This window comes from Oreochromis niloticus, linkage group LG11, assembly GCF_001858045.2.
Source record: "Oreochromis niloticus isolate F11D_XX linkage group LG11, O_niloticus_UMD_NMBU, whole genome shotgun sequence".
Lineage (NCBI taxonomy): Eukaryota > Metazoa > Chordata > Actinopteri > Cichliformes > Cichlidae > Oreochromis > Oreochromis niloticus.
In genome coordinates this window covers 2,399,933-2,422,883 of record NC_031976.2, presented here as the reverse complement: position 1 = coordinate 2,422,883, position 22,951 = coordinate 2,399,933, and the positions used below count along the sequence as shown (strand labels likewise).

At 40.6% G+C, this 22,951-nt stretch overlaps 1 protein-coding gene and 1 long non-coding RNA gene across 5 annotated transcripts in view; both read left to right on the top strand.

Annotated features, from left to right (window-relative positions):
- Positions 1-22,951, top strand: part of cdk14 (cyclin dependent kinase 14) — a 220,764-nt gene that overhangs the window by 117,032 nt on the left and 80,781 nt on the right. For all 4 annotated transcript variants that reach the window (XM_003446197.5, XM_005472379.4, XM_005472378.3 and 1 more), the window contains 2 exons: positions 4,729-4,849; positions 15,814-15,907. In XM_003446197.5, the coding sequence (XP_003446245.1) occupies positions 4,729-4,849; positions 15,814-15,907 (215 nt within the window). The remainder of the gene's footprint in view (positions 1-4,728; positions 4,850-15,813; positions 15,908-22,951) is intronic.
- On the top strand, positions 10,636-11,465 carry LOC109204241 (uncharacterized). Its single transcript, XR_002063830.2, has 2 exons — positions 10,636-10,971; positions 11,212-11,465. It is a non-coding gene; the product is annotated as an uncharacterized LOC109204241 (long non-coding RNA).

Below are 22,951 nucleotides of genomic sequence, written 5' to 3'. Positions count from 1 at the left end.
ACAGCTGTGCGTGTTCATGGAGCTGCATTTTCACCTGCTGGACATCACTACCTGACAAGTTTAACTGTCTTCAGAACATTGCAGAGGCCTTATTGACAGTATTTGGCTCTACATATCTGTGTGAGCAGATTTTCTCTCACATGAGTGTCCTCAGGTAGCCGTCTGAATGCTGGACACTCGGAGACCTGTGTCTCTGAGTGGGAGACCAGTGATCACATTAACATGTGTATCTCTGTATTAACAAACATGCCATATTGGCCCAGTTTATTTTTCTTATCATTGTTGTGAGGAGACCATAAATAGCATTTGTATTTTCTGTTGTACAGTTCATTTGCTGTTATGGATAAAAAGTCTTTTTTTGTTTCAAAATAGCTGATAACTATTCGCTGATAGCTGCCAACATTTGCAAACAAATATAATTCTATAAAGTGGTTCTATATAATGTGTAACTGTTCATATAGAGCGTTATTAAATTTATTGCTAATGCAATCATATGGCACACTGACTTCTGAGGAAATTTTAAATGGCACTTGCAATCAGAAAGGTTGCCGACCCCTGGTCTAAAAGAATTCATGCTATGTTGAAGAATAAAGGTAGTCTCACCAAATATTGACTTTACTTATTGTACTTCCACGTGTGTTTGCAGATGTTTCAATAGTGCTTCAAAGTGCTGCAGAACTGTGCGCACCCCCTCTAGATGTTTGCGCTGAGTAGGAGATGCTCTGTATCTCTTTGTACATCTGTATAGTGACAATGAAGGCATTCTATTCTATTCTATTCTATTCTATTCAATAAATCCTGGCACCTCGTTCCCATTATCCTACCAAAATCTTAACCATTAGGGTTGGCTCAGACCGCACAGTTCGGTAGCTTGCTGCAAATATACGACACGCAGAAACAGCAGATCATAGTATCTGTCAGATAATTCCTTTAAAAGTGTTTCAAAAGTCTCCACCAACAGAAACAAATTTGCGACATGCAGCTCAGTGACTCTGAAGCTTAGCAGACAGATATCAGGATGCTAACTCCATGGTGGAAGTTGGGCATTTTAACACGGAGCCAAGCTTGAAGTGGACACAGGACAAACTGCAGGCCTCTGTTCAAACTAATGTGCACACTGCATTAAAACTACACTGCAGAGAGGAGGCTCTGCTTGTGATGAGAAGCAGGATGACAGCTTTATATGAATGGGTTCAGAGTAGGTTAAACATTCATTGAGTAGACCTGTGTTATATGTGTGTCTGCAGTCTGACGGCAGGATGTCTACATTTAAATTAGCAACAAACGCTGCATTTTGTTGTGTTTGTCTTTTCCTCGGTGGAATTATCTCTCCCAGTATTTGAAGTAGCTGCTGGCAGCATGTCGTAAATCTTTTAATCTGCTGAATTTTAAAGGAGTTGGAGGAGGAGAAGCAGGCAGAAGCTACAAACTGCCTTTAAAATTCAAGTGAACTTCAAAAGGTGAAACAGTGGGCTGATTACTCCCCGGGGACAGAGACTATTTTAATCCTTCCCTGACTTGCTTGTTTATTCTGTTTTCTCTCCCAGTCTTCCAGCCCAGCTCTTCTACCATATATTTGATGACCCCTAGTGTTGTGTCAGATAGTGATGTATAATTCACCGCTGACCTTCATCCAGGTCACCGCCTGGACAGGCTAGCAGGTCAGCTGTGGCATGACTGAAGATGAAGGTGGCTGAAGGTCCATGTGCGTATGTGTGTTTGATATCCCAGGTCAGGGCTCTGAAATGCTCCGCTGCAATGAGATTCATGGGGTTTTAAAGGGGAAGGTCAGGTCTCGGTGTCTTCCATGCCGCTATCCTGCTCAAGATGTCAGAACAGTCCGAGAACAGCAGCCGAACTGCTTTAGATTGTGGGATATCGCTGTCTGTCACAAGCGAAGATTGTTCAGATACACTGTGGTCATGAACAAGAAAACTAAAATGTGTTGTATCTGCAGACACATAGATGATTGTGAGGCTGTTAACATTGTAAAAATCACTATTGAATTCTTGCCCGTGCAAGTCGGTGAGTGAGCAAGTGATGAAACATTCTGGTCGCCTCCAAAGTGTCTGTGGGTGGAAAACTGCACCGAATTTTGTTAGTGCGAAGTGAGATGGAGGAGGAACAGCTGATTAGGATCTTGCTCATTACACAATCTTGTTGCTGGGATTGAATTAAGTTTATTTGGTGTATTCTGCCTGATCGATCATTGTGCTTGGGTCGTGATGTTGTTGCAAAGCTGAAAATCAGTGAGCGAGTCCGTGGGGAGCTAGAATAAAAATCATTTGTATGAAAACAAACTAATGATGGTAAATCGAGGTGTTGAATCCCATCCTGATTCAAGCAAAGAGCAGGCCCAGACAGCACAGTGACATATATTTGCTATGTGGAAGTGGTAGGCAATACGTGGCATGTTTGCTCATCTGCAGGAGGTCGTTTCTCTGGTGCTTAGCACTGCTTTGCCGACATTCCACCTCACACAGAGAGGGATTTGGTTAACGCAACTTCTCATCCGCAAGACATCAGGGAAAAGTCGCTCATGTCCTCCTACACGATTGAAAAAGGCTTCTACCTGATTTGGATATATAAACTCACTCCATGTTCCAGTTGCCCGCTTCTTGTTGGTATGTGGTTAGTATAGGCTAGCCTGGGGACCCTGACTGGATGCATAGCCTGGTCAGGCCAAAGACAGTAGTGTTATCACTACACCATTCAGCTACACTCACATACCCAAAATAAGCTACCCAGTGCCTCCCAGATGAGGTCACACGGTGGGAGGTAAAACACAGGCAAAGCAGCATATCTGACCATCAGAAGCCAGCCAGGCTGTAAACATGTTTGTTTGTAAAGTTGGGCATTTAAACAGTCCACTCATGTCTGTAGCCAGCCTCAGGTGGCCATTAGAAAAACTGCAGTTTTGTGATAGCTTTATTAATCTACAAGAACAGAAGGTGCCCTGCAAGAAAACAGCTGTCACAGATCAAAGTTTCCCAATAATGCTCACAAAGCTTCTGTAGTCTGTGACAGCAGCTGCATCGTTTAACCCGTACAGAACCAGCACCATGTTGTTTTGTTTGCCTTATTAGGGATACTTTTTCAGACTGATGACAGGCATGCTGGGAACTGTAGGAAACCAGACAGTTGGGTTTTCTTTTGTTCCTGCTCCTTGATACAAACAGGTCCTCCTCCTCCTCCTGTACCTTCTCTTACGATGAGTAGATATTATCTCGATTCACGCCTCCACAATGCCGCCCCCCACGTACACACATACGCAAGATTCCTGCAGCGGATCTGATAGCCTCTCAGTGCGAGCGGCTCAATGCTGTCTATTCTGTGTTAGATCAGTGTGTGGAAATTACAGAGCTTGGCCACGATGAATGTCAGCTGAAACTCCTTTCTCCTGTGGGTGTTCCGACACAAGGAAATGTTAAATACCCCCCTTCCTCCTCTCATTTACTCTCCTCTCTGCCCCTCTTCCTCCCACACACAGGGGACTAACAGCAGGGCAGGAAGTCCTTTATTTTACTAAGCTAAATGCTTTAATTAAGCTCTCAGACCACTTGGGATGAGACAAAGAGGTAATGCCATCAGCCTCATTAACGCTCACTGCATCTGCACTCTGCTCTAGCATTAGCCGCCATGTGAGGACTGGGTTTGTGTCACTGCATAGATAAATGTTAGAAAGGGACCTATGACCTAACCTGGAGAAGCTCGTGCATCTATTCCTTAATCCCCTTTTTTTTAAACCATAGCCTGGTGCCAAACGTCCCTGATTATGTGTGATTCACTGGACAAAAGAGTTCATATGACTGATATTCATGTTGCACGGTTTCTTGGTGAAACGTCGAAGGCCGTCCATCATCATTTCTATTTGAAAAGGCAATCTCAGGTTTGTCACAGTTGAATGTACAGACGTCAGAGTAGAGACAGGTCTGACAAGAGGAGCTGTTTGTATGATGGCGTCAGTGAGTCTACAGGAAGCAAAGGGAATTGGAAGCTCACAAGATTTTAATGAGGCAATGTTTCAGCCTTCAAGATCTTCATTAGGGAAACATTAAACATTAATGATGTACAATTAAGTTCTTCTCTCTAAAATATTGCCTCAACATTTGTTGGTAAAAAACGGTCCTGTGGGTTTTGTGACAGGGCTTGAGTGATTGACCGGACGCCTGGTGCATCTTGATCAGTGTCCTATATCAATCTTGACTCGGACCTTGGGAGTTTGGAGGCTCTTTGTCAAGTTCCTGAGCAGTTATTTCATTTGGATGGGGCACAGTGTCCTGTTTGAGTGTGGACCAGTAAGTCCATCAAGGAATGAAAAAAAGCCACTGCTTATAATTAATACACTGATATTTGTTTGGATATTCAGGTACAAAGTACTACTACTGCTACTGTTGGTGTAAAATTCCAAATAAGCAGGACTCCATTAGTGTAACGGTTGTATTACTTCCTGTTTACCAAATTTTTGGTCACATGTTGAAAACTCATTCTCTAATCTTTCATTTTCTTACTTCTCTTGTTTAAGTTGTTTTGATGACTGTCTTTCTCCACACAGGACCTTCAAATCTTGACTTTTATTGCGTACTCTATATCTTCCTGTCTGTATAACCACATGTCAGCAGCTGCAGGGAGTGTGACTGCTGGCTCCAGCTGTAGGCTTTGTTTTGCTGAAGGTCACTCAATGATAATGCTTTCTCAGACTGACTTGTTTTGTTGCTTCCCCCTCAGGCCTGGCCAGGGCCAAGTCGGTCCCCAGCCATACCTACTCCAACGAGGTGGTGACCCTGTGGTACCGGCCTCCAGATGTCCTGCTGGGATCCACAGACTACTCCACCTGCCTGGACATGTGGTGGGTACTCCTAGCATCTAAGCTCTTGTGTGTAATTTATCCTTGATTTATTCACATAGAAACCTTCGAGATATAGATCGGGGAACCCAATTCATGAAGCAGACAAAAACCAATTAAAACACTCTTACTGGTGGCTTATCCCAACCCGAGGCCGTGCTCCCTTCAGTGTTTCTGCTGATTGTTCTTTAGTTTTGTTTTCATGACTTCCAGCCCCACACTCCCAGTTTGGATCAGATGCTGGTGAGACACACACATTTACTTCGTACACTGACAGAACTGCTGCAGATGTGAATGAAACAACTGCTGAAATGTAATAATCGAACTCTTCATGTATCGAGCCTGAGCAGACTTGCTATCCTACAGAGATAAAAATGGTAGTAGGGCTGAAATATTTTTTGTTTTTTTTCCGACTTTATCCTCAGTCTTTGTCAAAGATGGTTTGAACTGCCTTGTTTAACTAAGGTACAGAATGTCAGCACGTTTGATGGTAGTTACCAGTTTGTAATTTGTAAATTACTTTTTTAAAGATGTCTGTCCTTTTGGATGTGAAAGGTGAATCCAATGCAAAACTCACATGAACTTGCATTAATGGCTGCTGTGGTTTCTAGAACAACAGGCCCTCCAATGTACAGTTTACATTTGCATTTTTTCTTTAGGGAAAATGCTTTCTTCTACTTTTACTTATGCTCTAGATTATAACACCTACTCTCACAAAAGCCAAACTGCTTCTAGCATCATTAATGTTATTTTAATGGGTTATTTTTGAGGAATATGACAGCATTTCTATAAATAATGTTTGCACTCGGTTTTAGGGGTGAAAAAACATGTCGTCTTGGAATGTGAGGAATAAGAGAGATGTAGGCTGTCCCAGTGTGGACCTGGTCTTAGGTGAGCCATGGTGACCCCCTCTGTCTGGACACACAGTCAGCAGGGAAATCCCAAGAACCCTGTTTTGCAGTGTCCAATTAAAGAGCAGCCAGAGTGTAGGGGTCCGAAAGACAGCGCGCTAGTGTCTGTTTCAAGGGCGTTTGAAGGTGGGCAAATCCACAGGGTCTTCTATTCCACTGAGACTCACTCTGTGACATGCTCGCATACACTCACCTCTGGTCACTTAGAAAGCAGTCATCCATGAAGAACCACTCCTTGCAGGACCAAAAGGTTGTCCAGATCTGTCTTCCTGCCAGAAGAAGTATCCATCATGAGTGACTGTAGCTGAGAGGCTGTGAGGAGTGAGGATGTGATGAAGAAGGGGCAAGGAACGGCTCTATTTTTACCTTCCTTAGCTCCTAAGCACTTCACAGAGGAGCAGTTCTCTACGTCTCTCTCTCTCTCACACACACACACACACACACACACACACACACACACGCACACACACACACACACACACACACGCACCTTGGCTGTTCTCCCTCCCTACTGAAGTGGACTTGATATTTTAAGATTTCCAACCTACATTTACAGTCTAACCTGTCAATCAGAGCCGACGAATGGATCAGTCAACTGTGACCGTGCACATATTAATGAACAGGTTTAGTTATTTCATGGCGCGCTGCAAGCCAGCTCCATCTGAAAGGACAAGGCTGCTCGTGGTGTCTGTTTATCTGCGTATCTTAAAAAACACAGAAATCTTCAAGTGTTTGAAAGTAAAGCAAAGTACTGATACACTATAGTTTAATATCTTGGAATGTTTCCACCTGAACATTTCAGATACAGAGTCTCGTTGATATACATTAAGCTCATCATCGTTTGTCGTGACGTGTGTTTGGCCAAGGCTCCAGTTCCCAGCGTGTTAAATGATTGTAGTCCCCTGTGCTTTCCTAATTAGCTATGAAAGAGTTTGAGGCTATGATGCAAAGGAGCACACTGCAAAAACAGCTATACTTGAAACAAGCCAAATATTCTTAAATCTGACAAAATTTCCTTGTTTTGAGCAAAAAAATCTGCCAATGGGGTAAGCAAAAGTTGCTTGACTAGAATTCTTAAAACTAGCAAATTATCCTAACTGACATATGCCTTTTAACTAGACAAAATTGTCTAAAATGTATGCTTAATTCAAGAAAATGTGACTTATTATAAGTAAAAGACACTTTTTTATTTAGAAAATCTGTACTTAAAATGAGTATTATGCTTTCTTGAACAAGCTGTTTTCAAGAATTATTTGCTTACTTTAAGATTCTACACCTTAATTTAGATTTTTCACGTAAAAAAAAAACACCTTACTATAGGACAAATTTTCTTAAAACTGAATTGTTTCTTTCTTGATTGAGCTAACTATAAGAATTATGTTTTGACTCTGAGAACAATAATCAGCCAAAATTCCTGAGAATAAGACACCATCTCTTCAAAAAGCTACTAAAAATAAGGGAATTTATCTTAAATTAAGACATCAAAAGCACTCTTAGTTTTTGCGCTTTATTGACACAGCAATGGGTCAGTAACTCACTGAGGTCTGTTCCAGGAGAATCATGTCTAAAATTATACATTTCAGCAGGGTACTGTGTAACATGGCCAATACAAGAAGTGCATATTCCAGATACTCTTAACACGAATAATAACAGTATAACACACTCATGGCTGGTATCAAAACTAAATTTTGCTGAAGCTTAAAACAATCACTATTGCAAATCCTATATTCCAAAACATTTTAGAAGAACAAGTTTAACGACCACACAAACAAACATGTGTTTTCCATTTGAACAACTTTTCTAGAGAAAAAAAAAACCAACCTCACTGACTAACACTGAGTCTGATAAACAAGGCAGATGGAGTCTGTCATCGGAGAGACTCACTCAATGAATGACTTCCACTCACCAAGAGCCTTCCTGTAAGAGGGGGTTGAATCTCGGTCATGGATGGAGTCTTTGAGTATTTCAGTTTGCAAGACAGACAGCAGCGTGGAAATGCACTTTGGATATGTGAGGTGGAGGGCGTAGTAATATGCCATCAGATAGAGCAGTCCCTCATTAAGATCCTTCCGGTCAAAAGTGCTCACCGGTGTGCTTCCAACAGCTATCATGCAGTTGCCTTTAGAGACAAGCAGAACTGGACACCCAGGGGTCGCTGATGCAGGTAGCCTTCAGGGTCTTCTGAAGTTTACATGACAGAAAAAAAGAGGATTAGAACAAGACCATAAGAAACACAATTTTTGAGTTGCATTCCAGTTTAAAATAGATCAACTTTTTTTGTAGGTTTTCTTAACATCAACATGGGTATCTGAACTTTAAGAATATTTGACTGACTCCACAGTAAAATATATAAAATGAAAACATGAGTAACTGCAAAATTCAACAATATATACACATAGACCATCTCCAGTAGTTGTTAGCATTTTTTCAGCAGCAGTCTTGTTCTAAAATACAGTGTACATAGGGCTAATTTCACATAAAATTGCACAAGAACTAGGTCTCTAAACATGAAAGAAAGTACAGCAAAATATCAGGAAAAGTGTTGAACAATAAAAAATATGTATATTTAATAAATGTGTAGGCCACTTGATTTAAACCAAAACTAAAGAAGATTCTACTGTCTATCTGTTAAGTGAGTATTGGTGGAATTACTTGAAACTGCATAAAACAAGATGGTGTGTTCACAGTTTTGTCACACAGCGATAGGACAGAACTTACTTCTTCACATTTGTGCACTGCAAGCCATAGAGCCCGACGCCTGAGGAAATGTTCAGGACCAGGAAACAGATCTTTGATGTCATCTCGTGACAGTGATGAGAGCAGGTCTTCTCCAACATTTGCTTCTGCAATAGGAGTTTCCAATTATCACTACATTGCATTATCCTCATGTGCAAGCCAGCTGACAGCTTTGCTTGGGTAACACACAGGATACACAAGAAACATAATTTAATATTTACCATTTAAAAACAATACTCTATTTCATTATATTCCCTCCTGACTGCTCCACAGGTTCTAAATTACCTTCCTCCCATTGACTGGAAAAAGTATTATATTTGTGATACATCAATTATATAAGTGTATACATATAAATGTCTCTTTTTTTAACTTCCTGTGCTAAAGTATATAATGAAATAACTTTACTAATGGAAATTTGAAACTCCCACAATTTCTGTAAAACTGGCATTAAATTATGGCATTTTGCACACTTGTTGAATAAATTCACAGACGCTAGGTCCACACCTACCCGGGTATTTTTGAAAAAGCTGATTTTTGTATGCGTTTGCACCTTTCGTCCACACGTAAACGGCGTTTTCGGTCACTGAAAACGGAGATTTCTAAAAACGCCTGCCAGGGTGGATATTTTCAAAAACTCAGGTTTTGCATTTAGGTGTGGACGAGAAAAACGGAGAAGACGCAGCGTCAAAGGTGTGCGCCTTTTTTGACGTCACACTGTGCGCCGCGTTATTGTTTCGGTGAAATTAATTTCTACAATACTGTTACCGTTAATTGTACTCTCTGCAGTGTTTAAATGCTTACATATACAAACACAGTTACTGTCCCTCCACACATAGGACTGGGTTCTGCTTCTATGCCCCATCTTTGTTTGCTATTTCCCACCGAGGCTTCTAGACTTCTGATTGGCCAACATTTCTACACGGTTGGGAATATATCGCCACCTGTTGCTTTGGCATGCTCCTAGCAGCGTTTTCCTTCATTTCTGCATTTACATGTGGACGGGATTATTTTTTAAAACGAAAACGGAAAATCTCAGTTTTCAAAAATACCCATGTACGTAGTGTAATAGCACTAGCATATTTAAATATGCTAATGCAACTAAGCTAACCGCACAAGCTAAGCTAACAACCGAGTATAGCCTGCCATGCTAGCGACTTAACATGCAACATAGCAGAACACAAAACATATAAAAAACAAAACAGTCACATACCTTTCAGGGTGGCAATTGTTATTTCGTCCAGTTTCTCCATAGCGTGTCTTAATTTCTTCACACTGTACCACTGTACCCCAAAATATTACTAATCCTGCAATCCAAATTTGAGGTAAGAAGCTAGAGGCGCGAAGCTGGACTGTACCAACTCAGAAGTATGGGGTTGTGTACAGAAATGGTTTAGTTCGCTCTTTTATATCTATAAAATTCTATATATTTAAAGATTTGACTATTTATTTAGATTATATTCAGTAAATACTGACATGTGGGTACTATTACTTACTACAGCTGTTATAAGGCACCGAATTAGGATAGCCATTCCTACCCCTTAATGGAATAATCCTGGTCATCTTGGCTTTATCCGGTTGTTCAGTCTGACGTCACTAGCCGTGTCTGGGCCTAAACTCTGCTGCAGGTCCATATATCAAATGATCACTGTGGCATTACTGAGAGTTAAAACACTGTCTAAAGTCTTTCATCTTTAATAAAATGATCAGCGTTCTGCTCTACCAGGTGTAACAATTGAGTTTAGCATCCAGGCATCCATGAAAACAGAATTTATGACATTTAACGAAGTTAGAAGGAAGTTAGCTCGCTAGCTTCCATCTAAATACAATATAGCATGTCCTGACTGCGGGGGTTTAGAAACAAATTAAAACGTACAGCTCTGCTATCACTTCCAACATAAATAAAATAAAAGTTTTTAAGATAAAAGTTAACGTGAGGGTTCTCGGTGGTCAGGAACAAATGTAATCGCATGGCAGGATGCTGTAAACGGACCAAACTTCAGCCAGGAGAACAACTGAGATAATCCATCCACAATACGAGGTTAGTTATTCATATACTGCTGCATGGGCTGTGCTGTAGTTACATCTTAAGGTTTTAAAAACTGAGCTTAAATAAATGATTAGCGGTAATAAAAGCCGAGGGAGGTCAACAGTGATCACTGACTGTTTTTAGGAGCTTTTTGAGATTAAATAGAAGAAAATACAAAGCATTAAACATGTTAACAACACAAAACCCAGACTACTTTAGGCCCGGAAGTAGGATTCGTCGCGTCAGCTGTGTTATCTGCTTCGTTTTTGATTGATCTGATTAGTGTCAGCTGTGTTTCGTACCTGTCTGCCAACTCCTCGTTTCCCTGTGTGTGTGTATATATTAGTGTGTACTTCCCTCCGTTCTTTGTCGGATCGTCTGCTTTTTATCCTCTGTCATCTGTGTCGTCCCCCCCCCCAGGTTTTCATGTCTCATGCTCCTTGCTCCAGATCGTAAGGTTTTTGCAATATTTTCCAAGTTTAGCTTTCCAGGTTTAGGTTTTTGAGGAGCTTTTAAACGACAGTTAAGTTGCCAAATGTCAATCAGCATTAAATTAGTAACAATTTATTAAACTCAGTCTGAAAACATACATATTTTAGAGTAAATTATCAAATGCAGAATAGAATTATTTAGAAATTATCAGTGTAGCTTGTAATTAATATCTTTAACCAGTCAATTAATCTCAATTGCAGTTCTAGGAGGGAACCCTCATCATTGGTGAGAGGTCTGAGTAACATGTGGGCCTACTGATCCAGTGGTCGAAAACCAGCCAACAAGCCAGCCAACAATGGATGCGGCTGTAGACACCAGATTGAACTCAGGAGAAGATGCAGTGATTGAGCAAAACGCAATACAGCATGATCCAGATAGTGTGTGCCCGTGTTGTGTCAAACTTGACAGCAGTTTTATTACACTTTAGTGTCAATAAATACATTTCTTAAACTGAGCAGCTGTTTAAGTGGCCTTACTCTTGAAATGAGAAAAATAATCTTGTTTTTATTCTGGAATTTCAACCGAACCGTTTTCATACCTTGTAACTGGTAAATAAAGCTCAAGATGAGCTGAAATATCCTTTTAAGGAAAAGCTAGACATATTTTCCTAGAATAAGATTTATTTTCTTGTGCAAAACTTGCTTGTTAAGAATATATTTTCTTTTTAGACAAAAAATAAGAAAAAATGTCCATAAACAAGGGTTTTTTTACTTTCTTGAAAATCGTTTTTTGCAGTGCATGCTTAATTGCAACTTGCTTTCACAATTTCCAGTCAGGCTGCAAAATACTTTATGGCCTTAATAAACTTGTAGATGTAGTTGTGGATAGAGACGTGCACCCAGTGCACATGTCAAACCAAAAGCCAGTCGCATTTCCACAGCACCTGCTAGCTAACAGAGTGCAACACTCACAAATGAACGTCTGAATGGCCCGTGTGTGTACCCAGTTACAGAGAGAGATTTTTGAGTATTAGACAGAGAACAGAGGCTTCAGAAAGTCTCTGAACTTAAAAGCAGGATGCAAGTACAGCACAGTATGTTTGTCTGAGACAAATGTCAGAGTGATGGATCTGTTAAAGGTGACTTTGATTTTTTCTGTGCAGTGCAGTTTCATGCCAGAAGGCTTAGCAGCACGGTACAGGTAAACAACGTGATCAAAGATCTTTTACTTTTGTTAAAAATAAAGAAAGAAACTTCTTACACAACTTTTTACATTAAATCATTTTTACTTTACAATCAGGATGTATCAGGATATAAACAGGGTGTATATTATTAAAAGACATTTACTTTCAGTAACTTTACAGGCATATTGCAGCTTGTGAGTAGGCTGCATATTGAGCTTCCTGGTCCTTCCTGTCACCTCAATGTCACCTGACCTAGAGGATAATAAGGGTATGCTTAGCGTTGCTGATTTCTCATGAGCTGTATGCAGCCCCACATTCTAACACACTTTGGGCTCTGGCTCTATATTTTATGATCCAGGGTTCATAGCCAGGTTTGCGTCTCACTTGGTGACTGTGGGTTCCTTCGGGGCCAGGAGGTGGGCCTGAAGGAGGAGACTATGTACCTCATTGACTCTGTGACAAAAAGATTTCTTTTCACTTTTACTGAAACCCTCCTATAACAGCACCTGCTTTAATCAAAGAAATAGCTGTGCCCACAGGCCATTTGAAGGACTTGCGCATGATGGTGGATGAAAAAAATAATAATTTTGATGTCAACACTGACTGCATATGAAAACTGGTCAGCCAGAGACAGTTCTTCAAGGTTATGGGCATTTACCAATGACAAGTTACTCCTGAAAATGTCTATTTAAAATCACAAAAACAGGCGAGGGCCAAATTGAACGAGCTCAGTCACAGTTATTCATTTCACTCTGAGGGCGCCCCCTGTATATCATACCAGAACCATCGCAGTTAAAGATAACGATTTCTGTTATAATTTATATTTAGTGACATAGCTAATATATATGAGTGTGGGTGTGTGAGTGTGTGTACCATGAAATATTGAAATATATTACACAAGCCTAGCTGTTGTTTTAAATCTAAACCAGCTAATGTCTGTCATGTATGTACTTGTGTCCTTGTTTATCAAACTGGTTACAAATGAAATTCTACCTCAGGATCAATGAAGTCCATCCAACCCAAATCCAGGCTGTGGAAATGTGTCTTGCAGTGTGACGCTTGACGTATTTGTTTGTCTGCTTTCCCGTCACATCATGAATCACCTCTCAGCCATATCTGTTTATTTACTGTCTTTGAATAAAGAGCCCGATATTTACTGAGGCTAATTTTCTGTGTACTATAACTCAAGGGGTGCAGTCCACTCCAGTGACTGATTTACCCACAGCTCCAGTCACAGCACCTCTAACACTGTCTAATTACAGTAACAGCAGTGATAAAACACCATACAGCATACTCATAGTCAGATGAAAATAAATGCAGAAACAGAATCGAGCAGAGGGAGGCGCCGTGTTTCGACATACACATACATGTTAAAGCATGTATGTTTTTTTCTTCATTACTGCTACTCTTAATTTGTACTGTCCACTTTCTGCTGTGACCAAGCACATTTCCCACTTGTGGGACTAATAAAAGTTTATCTTACCTTATGTAAAGATTTACAGCATAAAGAAAGTGTTACACTTGATATAAAGAGTCAGTTGCATGCCTGCACCACTTGTTCTACATAAAAGACTAACTGTGAAAGGAAACAAATGTACTGTATTTCCCGCACTATAAGGCGCACTTAAAATGCTTTAATCTTCTCAAAAATCGACAGTGTGCCCGTATAATCCGGTGCAACTTATGTATGAATTCTGGTTGTGCTTACTGACCTCGAACCGTTTTTATGTGGTACACGGCGCTCAAAAATCTGTCAAAAATGTTTTAGTACAACTTTGGTAAGCCACGAAGCTGCAACGTTTGATGGATTGTCGGAGGGTTACGGCTACCGTAGTCAGGAGCCTCGCGGAGTAATCTGGGTCCAAAACGCCGTCCGCTTAGAAGTTAGCAGGAAGTTAGCTCGCTAGTTTCCACCTAAACATGATATAGCATGTTCTGACTGAGAGATTTCTGAAACATTCAAACGTACAGCTCTGCTATCACTTCGAACATAAATGAAGACAGAAAGCTAAACAGCAGTGACGTTTGTAGGGTTACTGAAGTTGGGCTAGCTGGTATATAATGATGTGCTATGTGATCGCTAGCTGCACAGCTATGTTAGCATAACATAAACAGTGAAGCTGGAGGATGAAGGCTAACACTTTTCCACTCGATAAAAGTTAACGTGAGGGTTCCCGATGGTTAGGGACAAATGCAATCGCATGGCAGGATGCTGTAAACGGACCAAACTTCAGTCAGGAGAACAACTGAGATAATCCATCCACAATACGAGGTTAGTCATTAATATACTGCAACAACATGGGAATAGAGCAGCTCCAAGAGAATTCAGCATTAATGAATCAATGGTACAGAAGTGGAGGAAGCAAGAAGAATGAGTTGAGTAAAATTTGACCAAAAAATATGGTACTGGTCTTCCAGCTTTCTGGGGTTGAAGAAGGGTGAAAAATATTACAAACTCCTGATGGCGTGACAGACACAAACCTGATTTAGAAGACTAATGGAAACATTATACAGGTTTACACTGAGAACTGGTAATAGTGGGCTTCAGTTTCTAATAGTGGGCATTATTTAGCAAAGTGCAGAAAGCTGATATTGTCACGAAAGGTTTTATGTATATCCTTAAAGACTATCTCTGATGAAGGTCCTGATACTCACAGGGCCCAGTGTTGTTGTTCTTGACTTGTATGCATTCATTATTAGCATTTTTGTACCTTGACAGCGTTTTCTCAATAAAACCAATAGATAACGTGATCGAATCACACTTTTCCTTAGCAGCCTATTTCCTCTTACCTGTGTGAAGAATAGAGACATCATTTCTAGCTGGAGGGTCAGTAACTTTACCAGAACTTTAGAGCTAATAACCTGTCAGGGCTTTGTTGACAACATCATCCAATTTCAGACAAAATGACAGGAATGAATCAAACTGAGAGAAAGGTATAACTACACAGATGAAAATTGTTTTGTGTTATTTTTTTTTCTTTTAGCTGACCTTTGCCCGTATCACATATCCACCTCAGGCAGCAGAATAGTTCTCTACGCTCCAGCAGAAATACTGGATGCTGAGGTTATAGCTCTGTCATGGAGATGAAGCATTTTCATTCCGTAAAATGGAAGGAATGGAGAAGTTTTTGAGGGATGAATTTCAGGTAATCTCTCTCTCTCTCTCCTTGCATTGAGAAGGAGTGTGCACTGAGCCACGAAGGGAATCTGTCAGAAAAATAGCTCTTTGACAAACGAGCATCGACAGCACTCACACACACACACACACACGCACACACACACACACGCGCGCGCACACACACACACACACACGCACACACACACACACACACACACGCACACACACGCACATTGGCCATTCTCCCTCCCTACTGAAGTGGACTTGATATTTTAAGATTTCCAACCTACATTTACAGTCTAACAGCCCTCGGGAAGAAAAGAAATCAATACAGCCTCAGAATGACTTTCACTTTGAGGCTTGTTGAGGTGATTAAACAGTTAGTGTTTTGCAGACTGTAATTACATGTGAACAAAGGACAAACCGGTCACATTTCTACGACGTTTTCCAATGATGCTTTATTCCAATGTGCTTTTATTTTAGGCAGCGCATCTATGAAAGGCTTAAGGACACATTGAAAAGAAATACAGGATTTTTAATTAGTGTTATTTTCTCCTCCAGGGGAGTGGGCTGCATTTTCATTGAGATGATCCAAGGAGTGGCTGCATTTCCTGGGATGAAGGACATCCAAGACCAGCTGGAGAGAATATTCCTGGTGAGTGAATTTGGAATAGCTCTTCTCAGGTCATGCCACTGCATCTCAGGGTTACGGTCAGAACCGTGACACGGCCATTCTTTGATTTTCATCCGATCTACTGTGGATGCACTTTTTTTTTGCAGTCACTGCATGGATTATAGCCCTGAACATATTATATAATAAATTATTTTATTTTGTATGAACTCATGAGTGAACTTGTTGGTTACTCAATAACTGTAAGCCTGAGTTAGCAAAGTAACCCCAAACAATGATGGCTCCTCCACCATGCTTGATAAGCTAGATGGGGGTTTGGTGTGCAATGTTTTTTCCCCCTGTATATATGTTGGTGTACGCGTTGCTGAAAGGTTCATTTTTGGACTAAAGGACTGATGCGTGCTATAGAAAGGAAAGTCGCTAGGTATGCTGTGTCAGTTTAAGTTGATTTGAGGGTCCTCAGCTGTGTTAGTGACTGATGGGGTTCTTGGGTTCTAAGAATCTCTTTTTTTGTACCAAACATTAGCACATTATTAACAATAATCTAAAAATCTATCAATGAATCCCTTTGTTTCCAAGGCTGAGATGCCGAATTTGGGAAATTCACTAATAGTAAAGGAATAATCATCTGTGATGTACACTTCCAAGGTCTAAAAGGGAATCAAAATGCATGGACTTTAACTGTAGTTTGTTATAAAATCAGCCTGCAGACTTGCCAATAGTCCAGTCAGTAGGAATCCCGAGACTGGGAGCAGAATTCACAGTTTCTGACAAACATGAATGACCAGAGCTGTGGCCTCACAGGGCAGAAACTGTGTGCTTCTGTCCTTTTCAGCACTTTCTCCGTCGTTACACTTATTCAGACAAACTGTGTTAATCTATGTATACAAATACTGCAAAGTATCAACACACACATATGCATGGCTGAAAGTGAACAGTCTGTCAGGTCTCCAGTATCAAACATGCTGCACTGCCGCTGTAGTTGCAGTAGCCTTAACAGACCATGCGGCCCTGTGTCAACAGACCCTCATATTTAGAAAATGTTGGCGCTCTTCTTTTCAGATTCTGCTTCATCCTGACATGATTGCATTGTTCCTGTAGAGCCACAGTCATGCTAGTGCTCTCTTATTCTAGTGCATGTCAGAGGTGCTCTGCTGGGTCCTGATCTGGTGACAGAGGAGACAGTGAGACCAGATAACTTTTGCTTTGTGACACGATCTGTTATTCTGCTGAAAGGCAGCATTAAAAGATGCTAAACCACGTCCACAGACAGCTACACATAGTCTGTAGTGATGCTCACACCTTGGTTCCTGCTATTAATGGCCCACCAGTGTGCCAAGCAAACATTTCCCACACCATTACACCGTCAGGAGCGGCTTGGACTGTTGACACAAGAACGGTTGGCCCCTTGGATTCATGCTTTTGGCGCCAAATTGTGAGTGTACCATCTGCTGCTTCGACAGAAATGTAGACTCATCAGACCAAACTACACCTTTCATTTGGTAGTGGTAAGTCTGTGCCCACTGTAGCGTCACATTTCTGTTACTGGCAATAAGTAGCCTGTATCTGCAAGCATTTCCACAACATGATTGGCTAATTGCATGAATAAATGGACCATTCTTTGGTTTTTAAACACTGAGTACTGGTTTAAAGTTATAGTAATACTGAAATATTGTCTCATGGAACTTTGCATGACCCACAGTGCTGACCAGGTGTGTCCATCTATGGCTAGAGTGCATTTTAAACTGGACTTCCTCCAGCTGGATAGCACACGGGAAAAGACCCAGGGAAACCGGTTAAAAAAATAACGATAAAAAAAAAGATAAAAAACCCTGAAAACCATCAATTTCACACCCGGGCCTCAACTCCGCAAGAGCTGCATCTACCAGCTAGCGCTGATGCTGGTGCTGATGTGGAGGCAGTTCTGGCTGCCTACATTTGGCAGGTTTGAGAACAGATTTGTGTATATGTAATATTTCCAGCCAACACATTCTCACTCCCGAGGCGTAATATTTTACGCTAGGTGACAAATCGTCAACATGCTTCCAGGCACCCAACACGTTCCTAAATGACGAGATCGGAAAAATGAGGAAACATGAGAACCGTTTGGAATCAATCCACACATGTTCGTTCATTTTCCTAAAAATCGTTTTGGAAAACACTATTTCACGTGGTTAAAGTGCTGGTTAAGGTTAAGGATAAGGTTATGGTTAGGGCTGAAATACATGGCTGGAACGTGTTTTACCGCGGGACCGTCATTCTACTGTATTTCACCCATAACCCGGCGCGTACCTTAATAACGCCAAAGGTCGCCTTTCGCGTTCCTCAGGAACGCCACGGCACCTGACAAATCGTCAAGATGTTACGGGAGTGAGAACAGGCTGTTCCGGCAGTAGCGTCCACGGGAAGACAATCATGGCAGACAGACTCTGTAGAGTGCATCTGCCAGTCACTGGCTAATTTCTTATGGCTGACTCTTTCATAGCCACTGATTTCAGTGGTTCAGACTTTGGGTTTTGTGGTGCCACGTTCCATGTTCCAGTTGCATTCAGTCACATGAGTGAGACAATGTGAGTCAACCATGGTTGTCAATATGAACCTTGTTTAATGAATTTCCTATATGATGTTTGACAGATATACAATCATATAGCGGGCTGTAAGTAATTACATCTATGATTATCTATCAACTGGATGGCTAGCATAAATATTTTAAAGTGATGTGAAGTCTCATGAATCCTTTAATCTGGTGATCCCTCCATATAATTTCATCCCCAGTCTCTTAATTGAACCAGAGTGTAGCAGGGCAGACATAATGGATTTATATTCATAGGCTGAAAGGGCCTGAATAATTAATGTATAAAATGATTGAGACGAGCGTATGGAATAGATTTAACCGGGAAAGGCTAAAGATGCGCATCTGAGAACGAATGGATTTGGGATTTGGGATGAGGAAAGGTGAACAAAGCCCTGCAGGCAGGGAGGTTCTTAAAAAGCAAACAGAAGAACGAGATGAAGAAAAACACTTCTTATTGATTGTCTTTTATGCTAGAAGGGATAAGTGGGGCTTCTGTAAGAGGTTCCAGCCCTCAGTGATCCCTGCTCGTCTCTCAGACACAAAGAGGCCCAACAGTGGGATCGCTGCTGGCCACACTGATGATGAGGCTCAGCTGCTCGTTGCTTCCCTACAGAGACTTTCCACTCTGGTCATTCTTTGTTTCCTTTAGTTTCTGCCACCATCATGGAAATCCACCAAGTAACTGAATATATATGTAAATAAAAAGAGGAACATTTCTGGTGAGATAAACCCAAAACACCAGCTATCCAGTAAAAATCTCACCTTTAACAGCACAGGTGGTAGTTCTATGACTCAGGGAATACACTGTCATCTGGAAGTGTACCTACTGTTCTGTCCAGTAGCACCGAGCCTTAAAAGCTGTGGGCAACAGTAACTGAACAAATGGAGAGAGACAGTAAATTTATCAGTTCTCTGTAGATCTTTGTCTGTCCTCGAGGACAGATCCCCACGTCCTGTTAGAGTGTTATGTGATGTGCAAACGATGTCATACACAGCACAGATTGGGCGATCGTGTGATTGTCATTTAGACCTAAAACAAAAACTCAAACTGTTATTAAAATGTTGTTTTTTTCACAGTTGTGTTTCTGGAGATCTTGTTCTAGAGCCCTAATTACTATTACTATTAACACCATACTGGCATTGCTTACTGATTTAAGTATCTGTTGTTCTTTAAACAAAGTGCAAACATTGAGTAGAAGTACAGATATTTGTGTTTAAAATATTCTGTTACTATTAAAAGAAAGAGTAACTACTTTACTCAAACAAAAATGCAGAAGAACACTAAAATGTACTGAAAGTAAGAAGGTAACAAGTAGCTCTTTTGATCAGCGGTCCCCAACCCCTGGGCCACGGACCGGTACCGGTCTGTGAGTTGTTTGGTACCGGGCCGCAAGAGTTGAGGCTCGGGTGTGAAATTTATGGTTTTCAGGGTTTTTATCATTTTTATCGTTAACTGGGTGTCCCTGGGTCTTTTCCCGTGTGTTATGAACAAATCTTCTTTTTTTTGGTTTTATTTTGTTGTATTTATCCGCGACAGCTTAAAGGCCGGTCCATGAAAAATATTGTCGGACATAAACCTGTCTGTGGCGCAAAAAAGGTTGGGGACCTCTGCTTTGGAGGACATTTCTACCAGAACGGAACCCCATACTGTTTAATAAAATAACGTTAGTACGTGTGAATAGAAATGTTATTCCAATCAAAATTCCAGCTCTAAGCATCCACTCAGCTTGAATTTGTTATGTCGGACAAAAGCAGTGAAACTAGAGCTGGGCGATAGAACGATAACGGTATGTACTGCGAAATAACTTTTTCTCGATAGAAAAATTAAACTATTGAGATAGGCCTCATCTCTCTTGTCCTCTTAAAAAAAAAGAAAAAAGGCCAATCCAAATTAAGTAGCGCAGAGCCGAACCAATCACAGCCGCAGCGTCACGTCACGTGACTTGTTACGTGCAGCACAAGCGCCAAGGCGCACATGTGTATTTGTTTTTGCAGCCGTGCAGCCCGGGTAATGAAGGAAGTGAGTTTGCCGACTAGAGAAAAATCAACCGAGAGCGTGAGCGAAGGTTACCGAAGAAAAAACCGATAATGGTTCCAATGCCGGAGAGCTTGTCGAACAGAAGGGCCACAGAAGTTCCGTAGTGTGAAGGTATTTCGGCTATTTCAAGTCTGACAAAAAACAGAGTAGCGCGCACTGTAAATTGTGCCGAAAGCAAGTCTGGAAATACAATAAAGCGGTGCATGCTCAATCTCTGACTGAAAGCGCTGATTCGTCATTCGGCTTTTGTCAGACTAAAGTAACTGTTAAAACTGTTTGAAAAGCTAAGCTATACAACAAGGAGAGATTGAGAATTTCCTTTTAGTTCTCAGTTTATTTGATATTGACAAAAGTTAGTCAATTTTGTCTGTTCTTCTGTAAAACAAACTAAGATTTATTTTTAGAATTAATATTTTGTTTCTAAGTGGAATCGACAATTTAGTCTGTTTGTTTTTTCTGTTTTGAAACTTAAACGCTTTAGCGGCTGCCTTTTGTGTAGTTTGCAATATTTGCCTTTATTTATCTGAAACTGAAGTCTCATGTTCCTTAAGTACATCTACCCTGTTGAACTTAATATGGGAAATAAATATTTAAATCAAAACAAGCTGCTGATTATTTCACATTTTACTTGTGAGCAACGGCACATTTAAATCTTACAAATATAGTTATTTGGCTTATATCGTGATATATATCGTTATCGCCTGAAATGAAAAAAACATATCGTGATATGAAAAAATCTTATATCGCCCAGCTCTAAGTGAAAGAGAATAGCGTAACTTTCTTTGATAACACTGTAGAGTGTGGATGTGCGCCCACACCTACACAGAGCATGAGTCCGGGGCTAAAAGGAGTTTCAGCAGGTGGGAAACTGAAGATCAGTGTTAGCAGCTCAGCATGGGGAGAAGAATCACAACTCAACACTTTGTTCTGAGAGCTCCACTAAATTATCTGTAATACATAATTGATCACACACCATACACAGACACAATATATGATTCATAATTCTGATCATCTTTAGATTTTCAGCTTATCATTGAGCCATCATAACCTTTAACTATAACCTCTGTTCTTCATCTCCTGTCCTGTCTGACATCTTTCTCCATCTCTGACTAAAGTTTGCGCTCACTCTTTTCTGTCCCTGCGAAACGCAGCAACTAGACTGCTAGCAGACACACTGTTTTATACTTTGACCTCAACTCATGTGCAATGCCTGTTTTGACAATGTAGGGAGTAAAAAGTACAGATACTTGTGTTAAATTATAGGAAGTAAAAAGTTGTCAGAAAAAAGTAAAGTATAGAAACCAGCAAATTCTACTTGAGTACAGTAATTAAGTATTTGTGCTTACAATGATATTAAATTAATTCATTGCAGTCTGTTTTAAACTGGATCCTGTTTAAAATATTTGAAATCATTTAACACTTTTTCCCAGTGGTGTGACAGAAATTGGATGCTACAATGCTAATGCATGTTAAACTTTAGTGGCACACCTGTGTGCCGCACATAGGTGTGCTGTGAGAAATGATCAGGTGTGCCGTGGAAGATTATCTGGTTCCACCTGATTAGGACTCTAAGCCATCGGTGTGAGTAACGGGCAGAACAATTACATTCTCTTCCACTAGAGGGCAGTACAACTACCTGCTCTAATTAAATGGGTTGCCAACTGCCGATAAAACAGAAGAAGACGAAGAAAAAATGACATAATAGATAAATGTCTGAAAAGAAAAAGTAGTCAGTCTGACCTGGTCCTGGAGAAAACTCCGACCCAGATGAAGGCCTGAGCATGAGTAGTGGTCAGAAGAAAGCAAAAAAGGTATACTGGGGACAAACCGAGCCAATTCTGCTACACCTTTTTTGTTTGGTGGTGTGCCGTGTGATTTTTCTAATGGGAAATATGTGCTGTAGCTCCAAAAGGTTGGGAAACACTGCTCTAGATCTTCAGCTGCAATTATCTCACAATTATCTGTGGTTTGTATCCATTACAAGTTTTTCAAAAGTTTTTATTTCTTACTTTTGTCAGACAATTTCAGCAGTTTATGACTATTTCAGCTGCATAAGCTGCTCTTTAGCTAACAATTTCAGCTGTTCAGTTTTTTAACTGTCACCTTACACTTAATGGTTTTGTGGCATTTGCCTTAACATTTCTGCACTACTGCAAACAGTTGTCACCACCAGGATTACTTTTCCTGTAGCTCTTCTTTCTTCCAAAGTCACTTTAGTATTGATGTTAACATTAATCCAGTGTTTCCCCTTTCAAACTGTTGTTTTTTACTGATAACTAAATCTTGAAATGTTTTTCTCACTTGGCAAGTTTTCATCATTTGACTTACATTGCTAAAATGATAATGTAGTTAGCTGCACTCACATGGATATGTCTTACCTGGGCCCATTGTACAATTAGGCAGTATCATAGTAATGGACAAACGGTCAGAGCCTCAAGCCTATATAGTCTTATAA